The sequence below is a fragment of the Lathamus discolor genome, chromosome 20, assembly GCF_037157495.1.
Source record: "Lathamus discolor isolate bLatDis1 chromosome 20, bLatDis1.hap1, whole genome shotgun sequence".
In the NCBI taxonomy this organism is placed as follows: domain Eukaryota; kingdom Metazoa; phylum Chordata; class Aves; order Psittaciformes; family Psittacidae; genus Lathamus; species Lathamus discolor.
This window is the reverse complement of record NC_088903.1, coordinates 3,240,449-3,252,029: the sequence shown is the minus strand read 5'-3', so window position 1 is coordinate 3,252,029 and position 11,581 is coordinate 3,240,449. Positions and strand designations below refer to the sequence as shown.

Below are 11,581 nucleotides of genomic sequence, written 5' to 3'. Positions count from 1 at the left end.
CTGCCTCATTGTCACTGCTTGGGGCGGGGGGGGGGGGGGGTGGTGGTGGTCAGGGCAGGGCTCCCCTGTTTTCTGTGCTACAAGGCCTGGAGCACTGGCAGCATCCAAGGAAGGATTTATCCCAGCCTTTTCTAGAGCCTGGAGAGAAAGGAGATGGATCCACACCTCCACTGACCCATCCCAAAGGGAATGGGGGACTGGGCTGGTCTGGGGGCCAGGGATGTCCCACCCCATCTCCCAAAGAGAATGTGGTACCAGGGTGGTCTCAGGAGCAGGGATGTCAACCCCATCTCCCAAAGAGAATGTGGTACCAGGGTGGTCTCAGGAGCAGGGATGCCTAACTCCATCTCCTAAAGGGAATGTGGTACCAGGGTGGTCTCAGGAGCAGGGACGTCAACCCCCCCTCCTAAAGGGAATGTGGACTGGGGTGAGTCTCAGGAGCAGGGATGTTAAACCCCATCTTCTAAAGGGAATGTGGTACCGGGATGGTCTCAGGAGCAGGGATGTCTCACCCCATCCTCAAGAGACCAAACATGCGGGGGGGTTACAAAAACTGCCAGAAAGAGAGAAAACAACCCAAAAGAAAAAAAGAAAGTGATTTTATTAAAGCCAGACACTCTGATAGAAAAGAAAAGTAATAAAGGGAAAAGAAAACAACCAAAAGCAACCCTTTGTCATTGGCGTTTGCACGTTACAATGGTCACGTTGTGCACAGAACTACCCATGGCATCCACAGTGACACAGGGACAGCGGCGGGCACGGGGCAGGGAGGGCGGCGGGGGCAGCTCCCCCCAGCCCACCTTTACCCTTCGCACACCTCGGTTTTGGGGGGGTTTGGTTCTTCTTGAATTCCTTTTTTGCTTTTAAAACAGTTCACGAGAAAAAATTCATGCGGAGACACACGACGCGGTAGAAACCCCAAAAAACAGCTTCTAAAGAGTAGGAGGAATAGGGTTTTTTTTTTTTTCTCTTTTTTCATGTTTTTTTGTCCTTTTACAAGTAACCTTTTTTCTTAAACAACATCCAGACAGTAAAGCGGGGTGCGCATGCAGCGGGCGCCTCCGACACATGCACGATGCAGGCAGCGCTTGGGTTTCTTCTTCTTTTCCTTGGTTTTTTTCTTTCTTTTTTTGGATCATTTTTGTAATGTTTTCCTCTTTTTTTTTTTTTTTTTTGTCTTTTTCCGTGGTTTTTTTCTTTATCTCTCCTCAACCAGAAGGAAGGGTTTGGTTTATGTCGGTTTTTGTCCTCTTTGCTTCAGCGCCGGCACCGGGGTCGGTGCTCGCGGAGGGTTTGCGTGATGCCATGAAGGGACGGACGCACACGCACGCAGAGACACATACGCTCACAGAGAAACCAGCCTGATGGGCAGTGGGGAGGGTTGGGGGGGGGGATGGAGGAAATGGGTGCACCCCATCACCCAGTGCACCCCATCACCCAGTGCACTCCATCACCCAGTGCACCCGTCATCCATCACTGTGCACTGCATCACCCATCACCGTGCATCCCATCACCCATCGCAAGGTGATCTGGATGGAGGTGGGGGTCCACCAATGGTGATGCCTGGGAGGGGGGTGGTCCCTGGACAAAGCCAGAGTGCAGCAAAGGGAATAGACCCCCCCATCCCAACAGCTGGAGCTTGCTCCAAGTAGGAAGGGTGATGGAACACCCATGGGTGCTACTGGGATGGGGCTGCACTAACTACAGCTCCCTCCCCACCCCGACCACTTTGCACCCACATGTCCGTGTCACTGGGGGGCTGGTGGCACTTGTTCCCCCCAGGACAAATAGGGACAGGAGATCCCAGGACACAGGGTGCTGCCCGTTGGGTGCCAGTAGGATGGACCCACGGGAGCACTGGGATGGGTGTAGGTCAGGGTGGGATGGGGCTGGGGAAGAAGAGTGGGGGGACCCCATCCTGGCCATAAGAAGCTGCGGCTTTGCTACAGTATTTCACTTTGGTACCAAGAAAAAATCATCAAAAAGGAAATAACACACATCAAGTGACTGCTATTGCTGCAGGGAGGTGGGTGCCAGCGTCCCCGGGGCCATCACCCATGGGTGCCAGTGTCCCCGGGGGCACCCAGCCCCTTCCACCCCCTGCTCCGGCAAGGGATGGGCTTGGGGACAGGACAAGGAAGGTGCTGGATGGAGAATGAGGACTCAGCACGAGGGCTCACAAGCCGCTAGGAACCGACCCTCTCAAAATCACAAGGAGCTATAGGCTAACAGGGAAGCAAATCCACCCCCTAAGATACCAGACGGGACGAGATTTATTTCTTTTCTTTTCTCTTTTTTTTTTTTTCTTTAAATATTTATATATTTCTATTTATAGTACGTATATTATATATATATAATATGTAAATATATTTCTTAAAACAATATAAAATGTTAAGACACTTCACTTAAATGTAAAGAGTTGCTTTTTGCAATCCAAAGAAATTGCATCATGATTCTTTTTTTTTTTTCTCTTTTTTTTTTGTCTCTTTTTTTGTCTTTTCTTCTCTTTGTTATTCAAAAAAGGCTTGTTCTGTACAAAAATGATCGATATACAAAAAAAAGAGGTGGGGGGGGAGGGAAAGAAGTAATAATACTAATAAATAATAGTAATAAAAGAAACCAACCCAAGGACAAACTGGCCAATGAAAGGAGTGATTCAATCTCGTGTTGCACACCCAGTGCACACCCAGCTCACTGTGCTAATGGGGGGGGACACAGGCAAGGGGACCCCCTCCGTGTTCCCCCAGGCTTGGGGATGGGACTGCTCCCCAGGGAAGGACCATGTGGGATCCCCATGCAGGGGGCTTTGGGGACCTGCTTGTCCCCAAGGGTATTTGGTGCTCAGGGAGGGGACAATGAGGTTTCCGAGCCCCCTGAGCACCACATTGCGCCCACCCAAGTGACCATTTAAAGTGCTACGTTGCGACCCGAAGGCGATGGCAGCTTGACTGGACCCGTTCCGACCCCTTCCCCGTTTCACATCCTCAGCCTCCGGCCTCTCCGGCACGTCCGGGCACCCCTTGGGGCTGCTCCCGGCTCCTTCCCCAGCCCTCTTCCCACCCCCCCTCCCCTGGGGGAGCTGGGGCTGGTGCCCGGGGGGCAACCGATGGCCCCGGCACCCCCTCGGGATGGCACCGGTGAAGGACACGGCGCGGCCGCCGTGCCACCCGCCACCCATCGCCAAGACCTGGCCGGAGCTCCGAGCATCCTCTCATCCCGCTGGCTCGGCGTCGCGGCGGCCGGGATGCTCGGTGATGGCCGGGAGCGAGCGGTCGGATCGAGGGGTGTCTTCGGCAGCTGTTTCCCACCTTTCCGGGGTGGAATGGGTGCTGCTCGCATGGGCAGCGGGGTTGGGTGCTGCCCGGTGTCCTCCTTGCTTGAAGCTGGTGAAACTGGTGGAGTGAAGCTCTGAGAGCTCTTAAATAAATAGAAAACGGTGGGGTGGGAAGGGAGGGGAGGGTAGAGAAAAACCAAACCAACAGCAACCCAAAGGAACCGAAAGGAAAAGGGAAAAGGAAAGGGAAAGGGAGGAGAAAGAGAGAAAGAGAAACAGAAAGTGGCTGGTTGGCCATTGCGGAGCGAGATGGGAGACAGAAGTCGGGCCGAGGCGGAGCAGAGGCGAGACACAAGTTGGGCCGAGGCGGAGCAGAGGCGAGACACGAGGTCGGCCACATTGGAGCAAAGACATGGATATAAAACAGAAAGAGGAGGGACGGGTGGTGAATCCCTCCAGGTGCCTCAAGAAGACAAGTCCCAGGGAGGAGGAGCCCAAGGAAGAGAGAAGCCCGGCCCCAGGAGCAGGAGAGCAGTTGGGTTGAGCTGGCAAGGATGCTCAGAATGAGATGGAGGAGTTCCTTGCCCCAAAGGAAGTCAATACGGGGATGGATGTTCTGCCAGATGCGGGTTTTTCTGAGACCGTGGGGGAAGTCTCACTAGCCTCTTTAGATGGTCTAGCGGCCTAGAAAGAAAAGCAAGATTCAAGGAGGAGGAGGAGGAGGAGAAAGGGGTGGAAAGTCAAACAGTTTCTTACAGGAAAAAAAAAGACAAGAGAAAGGGAGAAAAAAAGACAGAATAAAGGAAAACAACCGAAAACCAACACAGCCAAGAACCAAACAGGAGTTTGTTCAGAAGCAGCATTGAGTTAGGCCTGAGGTCAAGCAGCTGGAAAAGGTCCACCACAAACAGAGCACGAGATGAGGCTGGTCCCACGCGTTACTGGATGGGAAAGGGACGTCCCCGAGAGGAAGAGGAGGAGAGAAACGAGAGAGACACAGACAGACGGACAGACACAAGGACAGGCAGGCAGGCACAGAGGCGGGTGAAGGGGAGAAAGGTGGGGGGGGACAAGAAGGGCAGTGTTAGATGTTAGACGAGGTGGGCACAGCGCAGCACCCAGCTCCTCCGGCTGGTGCCGGGGATGCCACCAAGGTCTGGGTGGGCATCAACCCTCAACCGAGCAGGGCAGAGCCTCAGCAGCCCCACAGCAGGACCATGGCAGCCCCATGGCAGCCCCAAGGCAGCCCCATATCAGCTCCAGCTCCTCTGAGAGGTGACGGTGCCCACCCTGTACCCTTATGCCCATCACACTGGTGTGATGGCCACCAGCAGTGACATGACCCAATCCTACTCCAATGTGATCCAAAGGGAGCCAGGGCACCAGGAATGATGCTTGCAATCCCTCCTGGAATGGAACTAGATGATCTTTAAGGACCCAGCCCAAGTCACTCTGTGATTCTATGAATGGGGAGAGGGCTTCCACAGCCCCATCTCATCCTTGCTGTAGTGGGGTGGGATGCTGGGCACAGGGATACGCAGCCAAATCCCGTACAGGGAGGGCATCCAGGATAAAAGTGCCATGGAAAACTGGCCCAGCCACCCCAGTGAGGGCATAGGTGGGAGCTAGGGACCGGGTGAGTGCCCGAGGTTGGGGCATGGTGACACTGGACAGCCAGGCCTGTGCTGGTGTGTGGGCTCCAGGGAAGGGGTCTTTGCGCCCAGGACAGGTCGATGCTTCCCAACCCCTCAGAGCTCCTGGAATAGCCCTTTTGACCAGCGTTACTCTCCTCCCCAGCCCATGGGGCAGCCCTGGACAGGAGCCCTGTCATTCCCTGGTGCTGGGGGTGACTGGCAGGAAGACCCCGACACCAAGGATAGACCCTTCCTGAGGATGTCTCACCACGACCCTGGGACCATCTCGGTTGTGGTCACGACAAACAGGACCTGAGTGGCTCTGATCCAGCAACGGAGCAGCCAAGGGGGAATAGAGGGGCTGCACCCTCTTGCTGGATCTGGGAGGGACACAAGGTACCTATTTTGCTCATGCAACAACCGCCCAAATTGCATGATGTGTCCCAGCCCAGCTTAAACAGCTGGGAAAAACCTTCGGCTTATCCAATAGGGTTTATGGATCCAACAGAATGAGCAAAACCAGGTTGATTTGGGGTGGTTTAATGCCAGGCCCAGGGAAAGGCGACTGAGACACAGAGCAGGGAGTGGGGAGGAGAGGATGGGGTGAACCCACTCGAGGTCCTGCTGCCCACTGGAGGCAGGAGGGGAGGGCTGGGATGGAGAGAGGAGGAGTGAGGAGGGATGGAGGGCAATGTGCTGGCGGTGGTTACCTTGCCTGTGGTCTGAGCAAGCTGGAGAAGCCACTGCCAGCACTGGGGTGTCAGCAAGAACAGCGGGGACCGAGTCCCAGCACCATGGCAGGGGATGGGAGAGGGCTGGGACACTCACACACCACCCCAAAGCGCTCCTCTTCCAGCTGCTGTGGCCCTCCCCTAAGCTCCCCCCACACTGCCCAGGTTCCACCCCTCTGTCTGTGACACCCCCTCCTGGGACAAGCTGCTTCTGCAGACACGGTGGGTCCTGGCTCTCCGAAACCTCCTGGGATGGGTTGCGCATCCCTTCCCTTCCCTTCCCAGCCCTTGGAGCCCCTGTGCCACACACGCAGCTCTGCAGCCCATCACCATGGCCAAGATGTTCTGCAAGGAGGCTTTGGGGTCCCTAAGGATGAGGGGACCAACCCTAGAGCTCAGCCCTGTCCATCACTGAGCTGCGGCACAAATGACTCTGGCTTCAGCCTCACACCACACTGGTTAATGAGTTTGTCACTCCCATTATGCAGCCATATCCCCATTCCCAGCAGCCAGCTATGGAAACCACCGTGCTGGGCATAGACCAGGGCAAGAGCCCCCTCTGCACCCCAAGAGTCACATCCCTGTGCCCCCAACCCCACTGGGCTCAGCCAAGGCGAAGGGATGGACCAAGAGAGCCAGTTCCTGAAAGCAGCACCCAAGATGCTGGGGCTATGGGCAGCCTGTGGCTCTCTCTGGTGCCAGGAGAGCTGGTCAGGATGGTGCTGGAGGTGATAGCTACCTGCTGCTGGCCCTGGATCCGCATGTACTCCATCCGCTGCTTTATGTGCTTGCTTTTGTCGGGGCTGCCCTGCTGGCTCTGCTTCAGCCGGGATGCTGGGTTCACCACCTTCATGGCTGGGATGGAGACGCCACCGCTCTGTTGGGACAGAGGATTTGGGGAAGGGGATTAAAACCGGCAGATGAAAGCTCACAGCAGCACCATGGGCAGCTGGAACATCGGATGCATGGAGCTGTACCCAGCTCCTGTGGCAACCACCGTGTCTGGACAGCCCATAGAGGCAAATGCAGGCAAGGACAAGGTCACCACAGCACCAGCGAGGTCAGGAACCAGGCAGGACTTATCAACAGCCACCACTGCAACGCAAAGAGGGAGTTAGGGGCAGACACGGCAAACACCAAGAGACCGAGGGCAGGAGGAGAACATCCCTGCCGGGGCAGGGCTGCACGGCCAAGAGAAAGGAAAAGAGGCGATGGGAGATTCCAGGTGGAAACGGCAGCAGTGGGAATGCAGTGGTTTTTATTCCCTGGCTGTAGAGCAGCAGTGAGGGAAGCTGGTACTGCAGGTCCCTAAAGTGGGGCACCCCAGATCCTCTTTCATGTCTCCTGCCTGCCCCAAGCCAAGTCTGGACCAGAGATGCTGCCCCAAAGACGTGCAATTGCTGCCCAGATTGCACCTCCACTGGGAGAGGGACAGCGGGCTATCACCCCGTGTCCTCCTGCCCTGCTCTGTGATCCATAGATGAGACACTGGGATTCCTGCACCTCACAGCACAGGGAACCTCGGTACCCAGCGCCGCAGCATCCCTGGCACGAGCACACACCGGATCTCAGCCTTCACATCCAACTTGCTGCATCCTTGAGAGGTGCCACAAGCCCTGCGCTCTCCTGCTCTGCTTCTGGGACTAAGCCAGCTCCTGCTGCCAGAGCCTGAGCTGAGCTTTGCTTTGTGCCTACCCCTGCACGTACACAGCCACGAATCCATCCCCACATCCAGGCTCCATCGGGGACGTGACACCAGGAGAAACTGCAGCTGCATCCCCTTGAGGGCCACCCTCGGTGGCACCAGGAACCAGGGCTCAGATCATTGCTGCACATGGAGAAGGAGATTTATTCCCCAGCACTGACTGTGAATAAGGGAGCAGAAGTGGCTGAGGGCATTTTCCACCCTCTTTTCCCAGCTTATCCAGCCAGCCGAGCCACAGATTCCAGCAGAAAGCAGTTTGGATGGCTCCGGGCAGCCTGCGCTGGGATGTAATTAGAAGAAACATCTGCCATGCTCCAACTGCAGTTCCTGAGACAAGGACTTATAAAGGAGGGATGCTGCTTTGTCACCACGCTGGCCCCATGGAATGCTCATCACCAGCCCCAAAACCCGCTTGGCCAGAAGATACCAGCTTAGCGAGGGTCTAATTCAGCGCAGGCAGCATCAGCACCAGTGAGGGGCAGGATGCAGCATCGCCTGTCTTCACGCTGCCTTCAATCTCCCTCCTGCTTTCCTGCACTTCCCAAACCCCTTCGAGTGACAGGGAAGGAAAGAGATTTGTTTTCCACCTTGGCTCTGCCTGGAGGTGGAGTCACAGAGAGGGAGCAGGTAGAGGTGGAGGAAGAGAGACATCAGAGTGAGTCCAGGGCAGAGCACAGCAAGAGGGATAATAGGAAATAAACCTGTGGCTTGGGTAGCAGAGGTGGCTTGGTCTTGCTTGGAGACAGGCTCTCGGGAGCATCATCTCTGGCCTGACTGAGGTCCAGGATAGTCCCATCATCACAGCTACCATGTTTGAGATCCCTCAGACCTTCCTTGGTCTCCTCACCGGCATCCTTGGATCCTGCTGGTCGGAGCAGCTCTTTAGGGAATACAGATTCAGCCGCGGGGTGGCTGCTGATCTCACTGATGGTCATTTCCAGCTCACGGATGGTTTCTTCCAAGCTATCCAGTCTCTGGTACGTGCCTTCATAGATCTCCTTGCTGCATGGGGTCATGGAGCAGGGAGGGGACAACTGCCCTTTGCAGCCCCCCTCTGCTGCCTTCCTCCCAACCCCAGCATCCTCTGTGCCACCCTGGCACGGTGATGCTGTGACATGGGACAGCTCAGCCTGGGACTGTCCACTTCCCAATGGGGCTGGATCCCTGCTTGGGGAAGCTCCAGGACGTGGGACTACGCAGGCTGGCGCTGGTGAGCTGTCCTCCCTCCATGCAGGGTCTCCAGGTGGGACTGAGATCCCCTGTTTGCTCTGCCCAGCTCCAACTTGGGGGTCCCCATCACTGGGATGCTGGGGGACAGCACCGGGCCTCCTGCTGCCTGCACTGGTGGACGGGAGCGCTGCTTCTCCAGCTCCAGGACCCATTGCTTCTCGCTGGGGATGTGCAGCCAAGGAACCTCGGTGGGAAGTCTTGCTGCTGCCTTCTTGCTTGCTGGAGGCATCCAGAGCAACATCTCCTCCTTCTCCCACCGCGGGACAGCCCATTTTATGCCTTGAGAAAGGCAGGACCTTGCTGGCTGCTAGAGGGAACCTCCAAGTCTCTCCTGCTCCATGGGCACAGCCCATGGGATGGGCTTGAATGGACTTGGATGGGCTGCTCAAGGGCTGCAGGGCTGAGCCTGGAGGGTCCCCAGGACTGGAGATACCAGTGGATTCATGGCATTTCCTTCCCACCCCTCCTGCTCCGATGGGGCCAGCCAGGTCCCCATTGTCCGAGCTGCCCGTTGCCACCCAAACCTCTGCTTCGGCTTCGGGGGACGCTGGTTCTGACACCCACTGGGTGAGCACGATCTGCGGGAGGGAGAAGGGCCTGCTCCCCGGCTCCTAGGTAGAGAATTCAGACACATTAAGAGCAGGAGGTGATGGAGAGCACTAAGGGGCTGCACACACCACTTGGAAACCCTATTTCTGTTACCTCCGGGCATCATAGTGCTGCAGGGAGGCGTTCAACCAAGGAGGGAGATGCTCAGCTCCCTCCTGCCCAGCCCTGACATCCCATTGGTACCCACAGCACAGACAGGGAGTGTTTTCAACGTGTTTCTGGGAGATTTTGGCAGTACATTGCTTGGACTTCAGCAAAACTGAGTTGGTGTCGCTGCACTGAATGCCTTTGGAAACTCAACTGCAACCACCCAGCTCTCCCATGCTGGGATAAACTGGCAGGGCACTGGTGCAAGAGCAGAGCCCTGAGTAGCACCCAGGATAAGCAGGCAAGGAGACACAGGTTTTGGGGTGGCTGCGGAGCTCTGGGTCCAGAGCTGGACCAGTCTGACCTCTGGGGAGAGGGGTCCTTGTCCACAGGGACAGAGATGGTCGATTCAGCCCTGGTGCTGGGTGTCCCAGGGGAGGGACCCCTGCAACATACCCAGACCCCAGCAGCACCTGAGCTGCCCTGGATGAGGCAGAGCTCCTCTCACGAGATGCTTTCAGTGATACCCAACGTCCTGGCCCCCTTTGTCCCTCCACCCTGGGTATCCCCTGCTCCATTCCCATCCGTTCTCCAGGTGCTTTCCTCCTGCTCCCTCCACCCCGGAGCCCAGGACAGGATGGAGGGCAGGGGTGGCCTGAAGGGGTGATGGAGCCAAACCCAACTGGGTCCCAGCAGCCACCAGCCTCTGGTCCAGCCCCTCACCTGCATCATGCCCATGGATCAGGCTCTCCCTGTGCAGACATGCACCACCCACCATGACCCCCTTCCAGTGACACCCTCCCTGGGCACCCAGCGTGGCATGAGGTCAACAAGCCCTCCCTGTGCCCATCCCAGTGCGATGCCGGGGTGTCCCCTTCCATCCTCCCATCCATGTGGCTGCAGGAGCTGCAGCAGCGCCGTGCCGCTGATGCAGGGGTTAGTGCTGGGTCCTGTGCCGGGTCAGTGCCGTACACGCAGTGGTGGTGAGGGAGGGAGTGGAGAGAAGCCGTTAGTTTGTTAAACCAGAGAAAGAAGCAGAAGTGAGTTAAAAAGAGGTGGGAGAGGAGGTGGTTAAAGTGCAGCCCGTCAGCAGGAGGAGGGATCGTCCGCTGTTACCTTCCATCCTTCAATGCAGGCTCCGTTGGGCCACAAGTCTGCGTGCCCAGGGGAGACGGCAGCATCGTATCGGAGCTTGGGGAGGAAAGGGGAGGCAGAGCTTCTCTGAAAGACCTAGGGAGTCAAACACGGGCCATTGGAGGAGGGAGGCTTGAGGGTACCGATGCAGCCTGTGGCTGCAGGGATGCTTGTGGTGGTCACACCAGAAGCAGGGCTCAAGCGGAACATGGGAATGTGGATGCAGCCCTGTCCTGCAGCATCACCGGTCCCCCGGCCTCCTGGGGGAAAACCAGCCATGGAAAAGCCATCCACTACCCACTTGGGCACCTCAGCTGTAGCAAATGGGGCAAGGATGTGGGGCAGAGCCAGCCTCGGGGAGTTCAGAGCCTGCCACAATGGTTGGGTGGGATCTCTGCAATGCCCTGCACACAAACCCCTCCAGCTGAAGCTGCGTAAAACCAGGTGAGGTTATCTTAAAGCCCATGATGGGGTGGAAGTGCTGAAGAGAGACCATGAACCAGGCAGCGAGGGGTCTGGCTGGGTGCAACAGCTCCATGCTGCCCATCCCCATGTCCCAGTGCTCCTGCTGGGAGACAGGCGAGGAGGGGGCAGCCTGGGGGATGTCATTCCCTGCATCCCATCGCATTCCCGGGAGCGGGGCACAGGGTGGCATCGCCTGCGGTGCGGGTTAAGCTGGGGCATCCCGCAGCCCCTCCCGCGCTCACCTCCAGCTCCGCAATGATGCGGTCCTCGTCGTCGTCGTCTTTGATGGCAGAGGCGATGACGGGAGGGGTGGACGCGGGTCTCACCACCTCCGACACCGTCCGCCTCAGCTTCACCTGCGGCTTCTGCGTCTCCAGCTCCTCCGATTCGGCCTTCTGCAAGCGGGGAGCAGGGCGGTGAGGGGGGGTCTCACTGATGGTGACCCCCTCAAAGCAGCCCAAGCACCATCCCATAGCCCACCCCCCTGCTCGCTACCTTTATAAACCCGGGCTCTTTCTTGCTGGTGACGATGACTTCGCCGCTGCGGGTTGTGGTCAGCCCGTGGGACGAGGGGAAGCTCCGGCGCGGAGGGGGAGGCGGTGGCGATTTGGAAGGTTTCTCGGTCCGGTACCGCGGCACCGTCAGTTCGTCTGGGCACAAACGATGCTGTGAGGGCACGAGACCTGTCCCTGCCCCTCTCATCCAACACCCA

The 11,581-nt window shown here is 57.4% G+C and overlaps 1 protein-coding gene across 1 annotated transcript in view; it reads right to left on the bottom strand.

Moving 5' to 3' along the window:
• Positions 1-583: 583 nt before the first annotated feature.
• Positions 584-11,581, bottom strand: part of SRCIN1 (SRC kinase signaling inhibitor 1) — a 98,452-nt gene continuing 87,454 nt past the window's right edge. Inside the window, exons 20-25 of the mRNA XM_065699503.1 lie at positions 11,365-11,519; positions 11,112-11,264; positions 10,387-10,500; positions 8,046-9,185; positions 6,379-6,516; positions 584-3,392 (exon numbers count right to left, since the gene is read on the bottom strand). Of these exons, the coding sequence (XP_065555575.1) occupies positions 2,985-3,392; positions 6,379-6,516; positions 8,046-9,185; positions 10,387-10,500; positions 11,112-11,264; positions 11,365-11,519 (2,108 nt within the window). The 3' untranslated portion in view covers positions 584-2,984. The remainder of the gene's footprint in view (positions 3,393-6,378; positions 6,517-8,045; positions 9,186-10,386; positions 10,501-11,111; positions 11,265-11,364; positions 11,520-11,581) is intronic.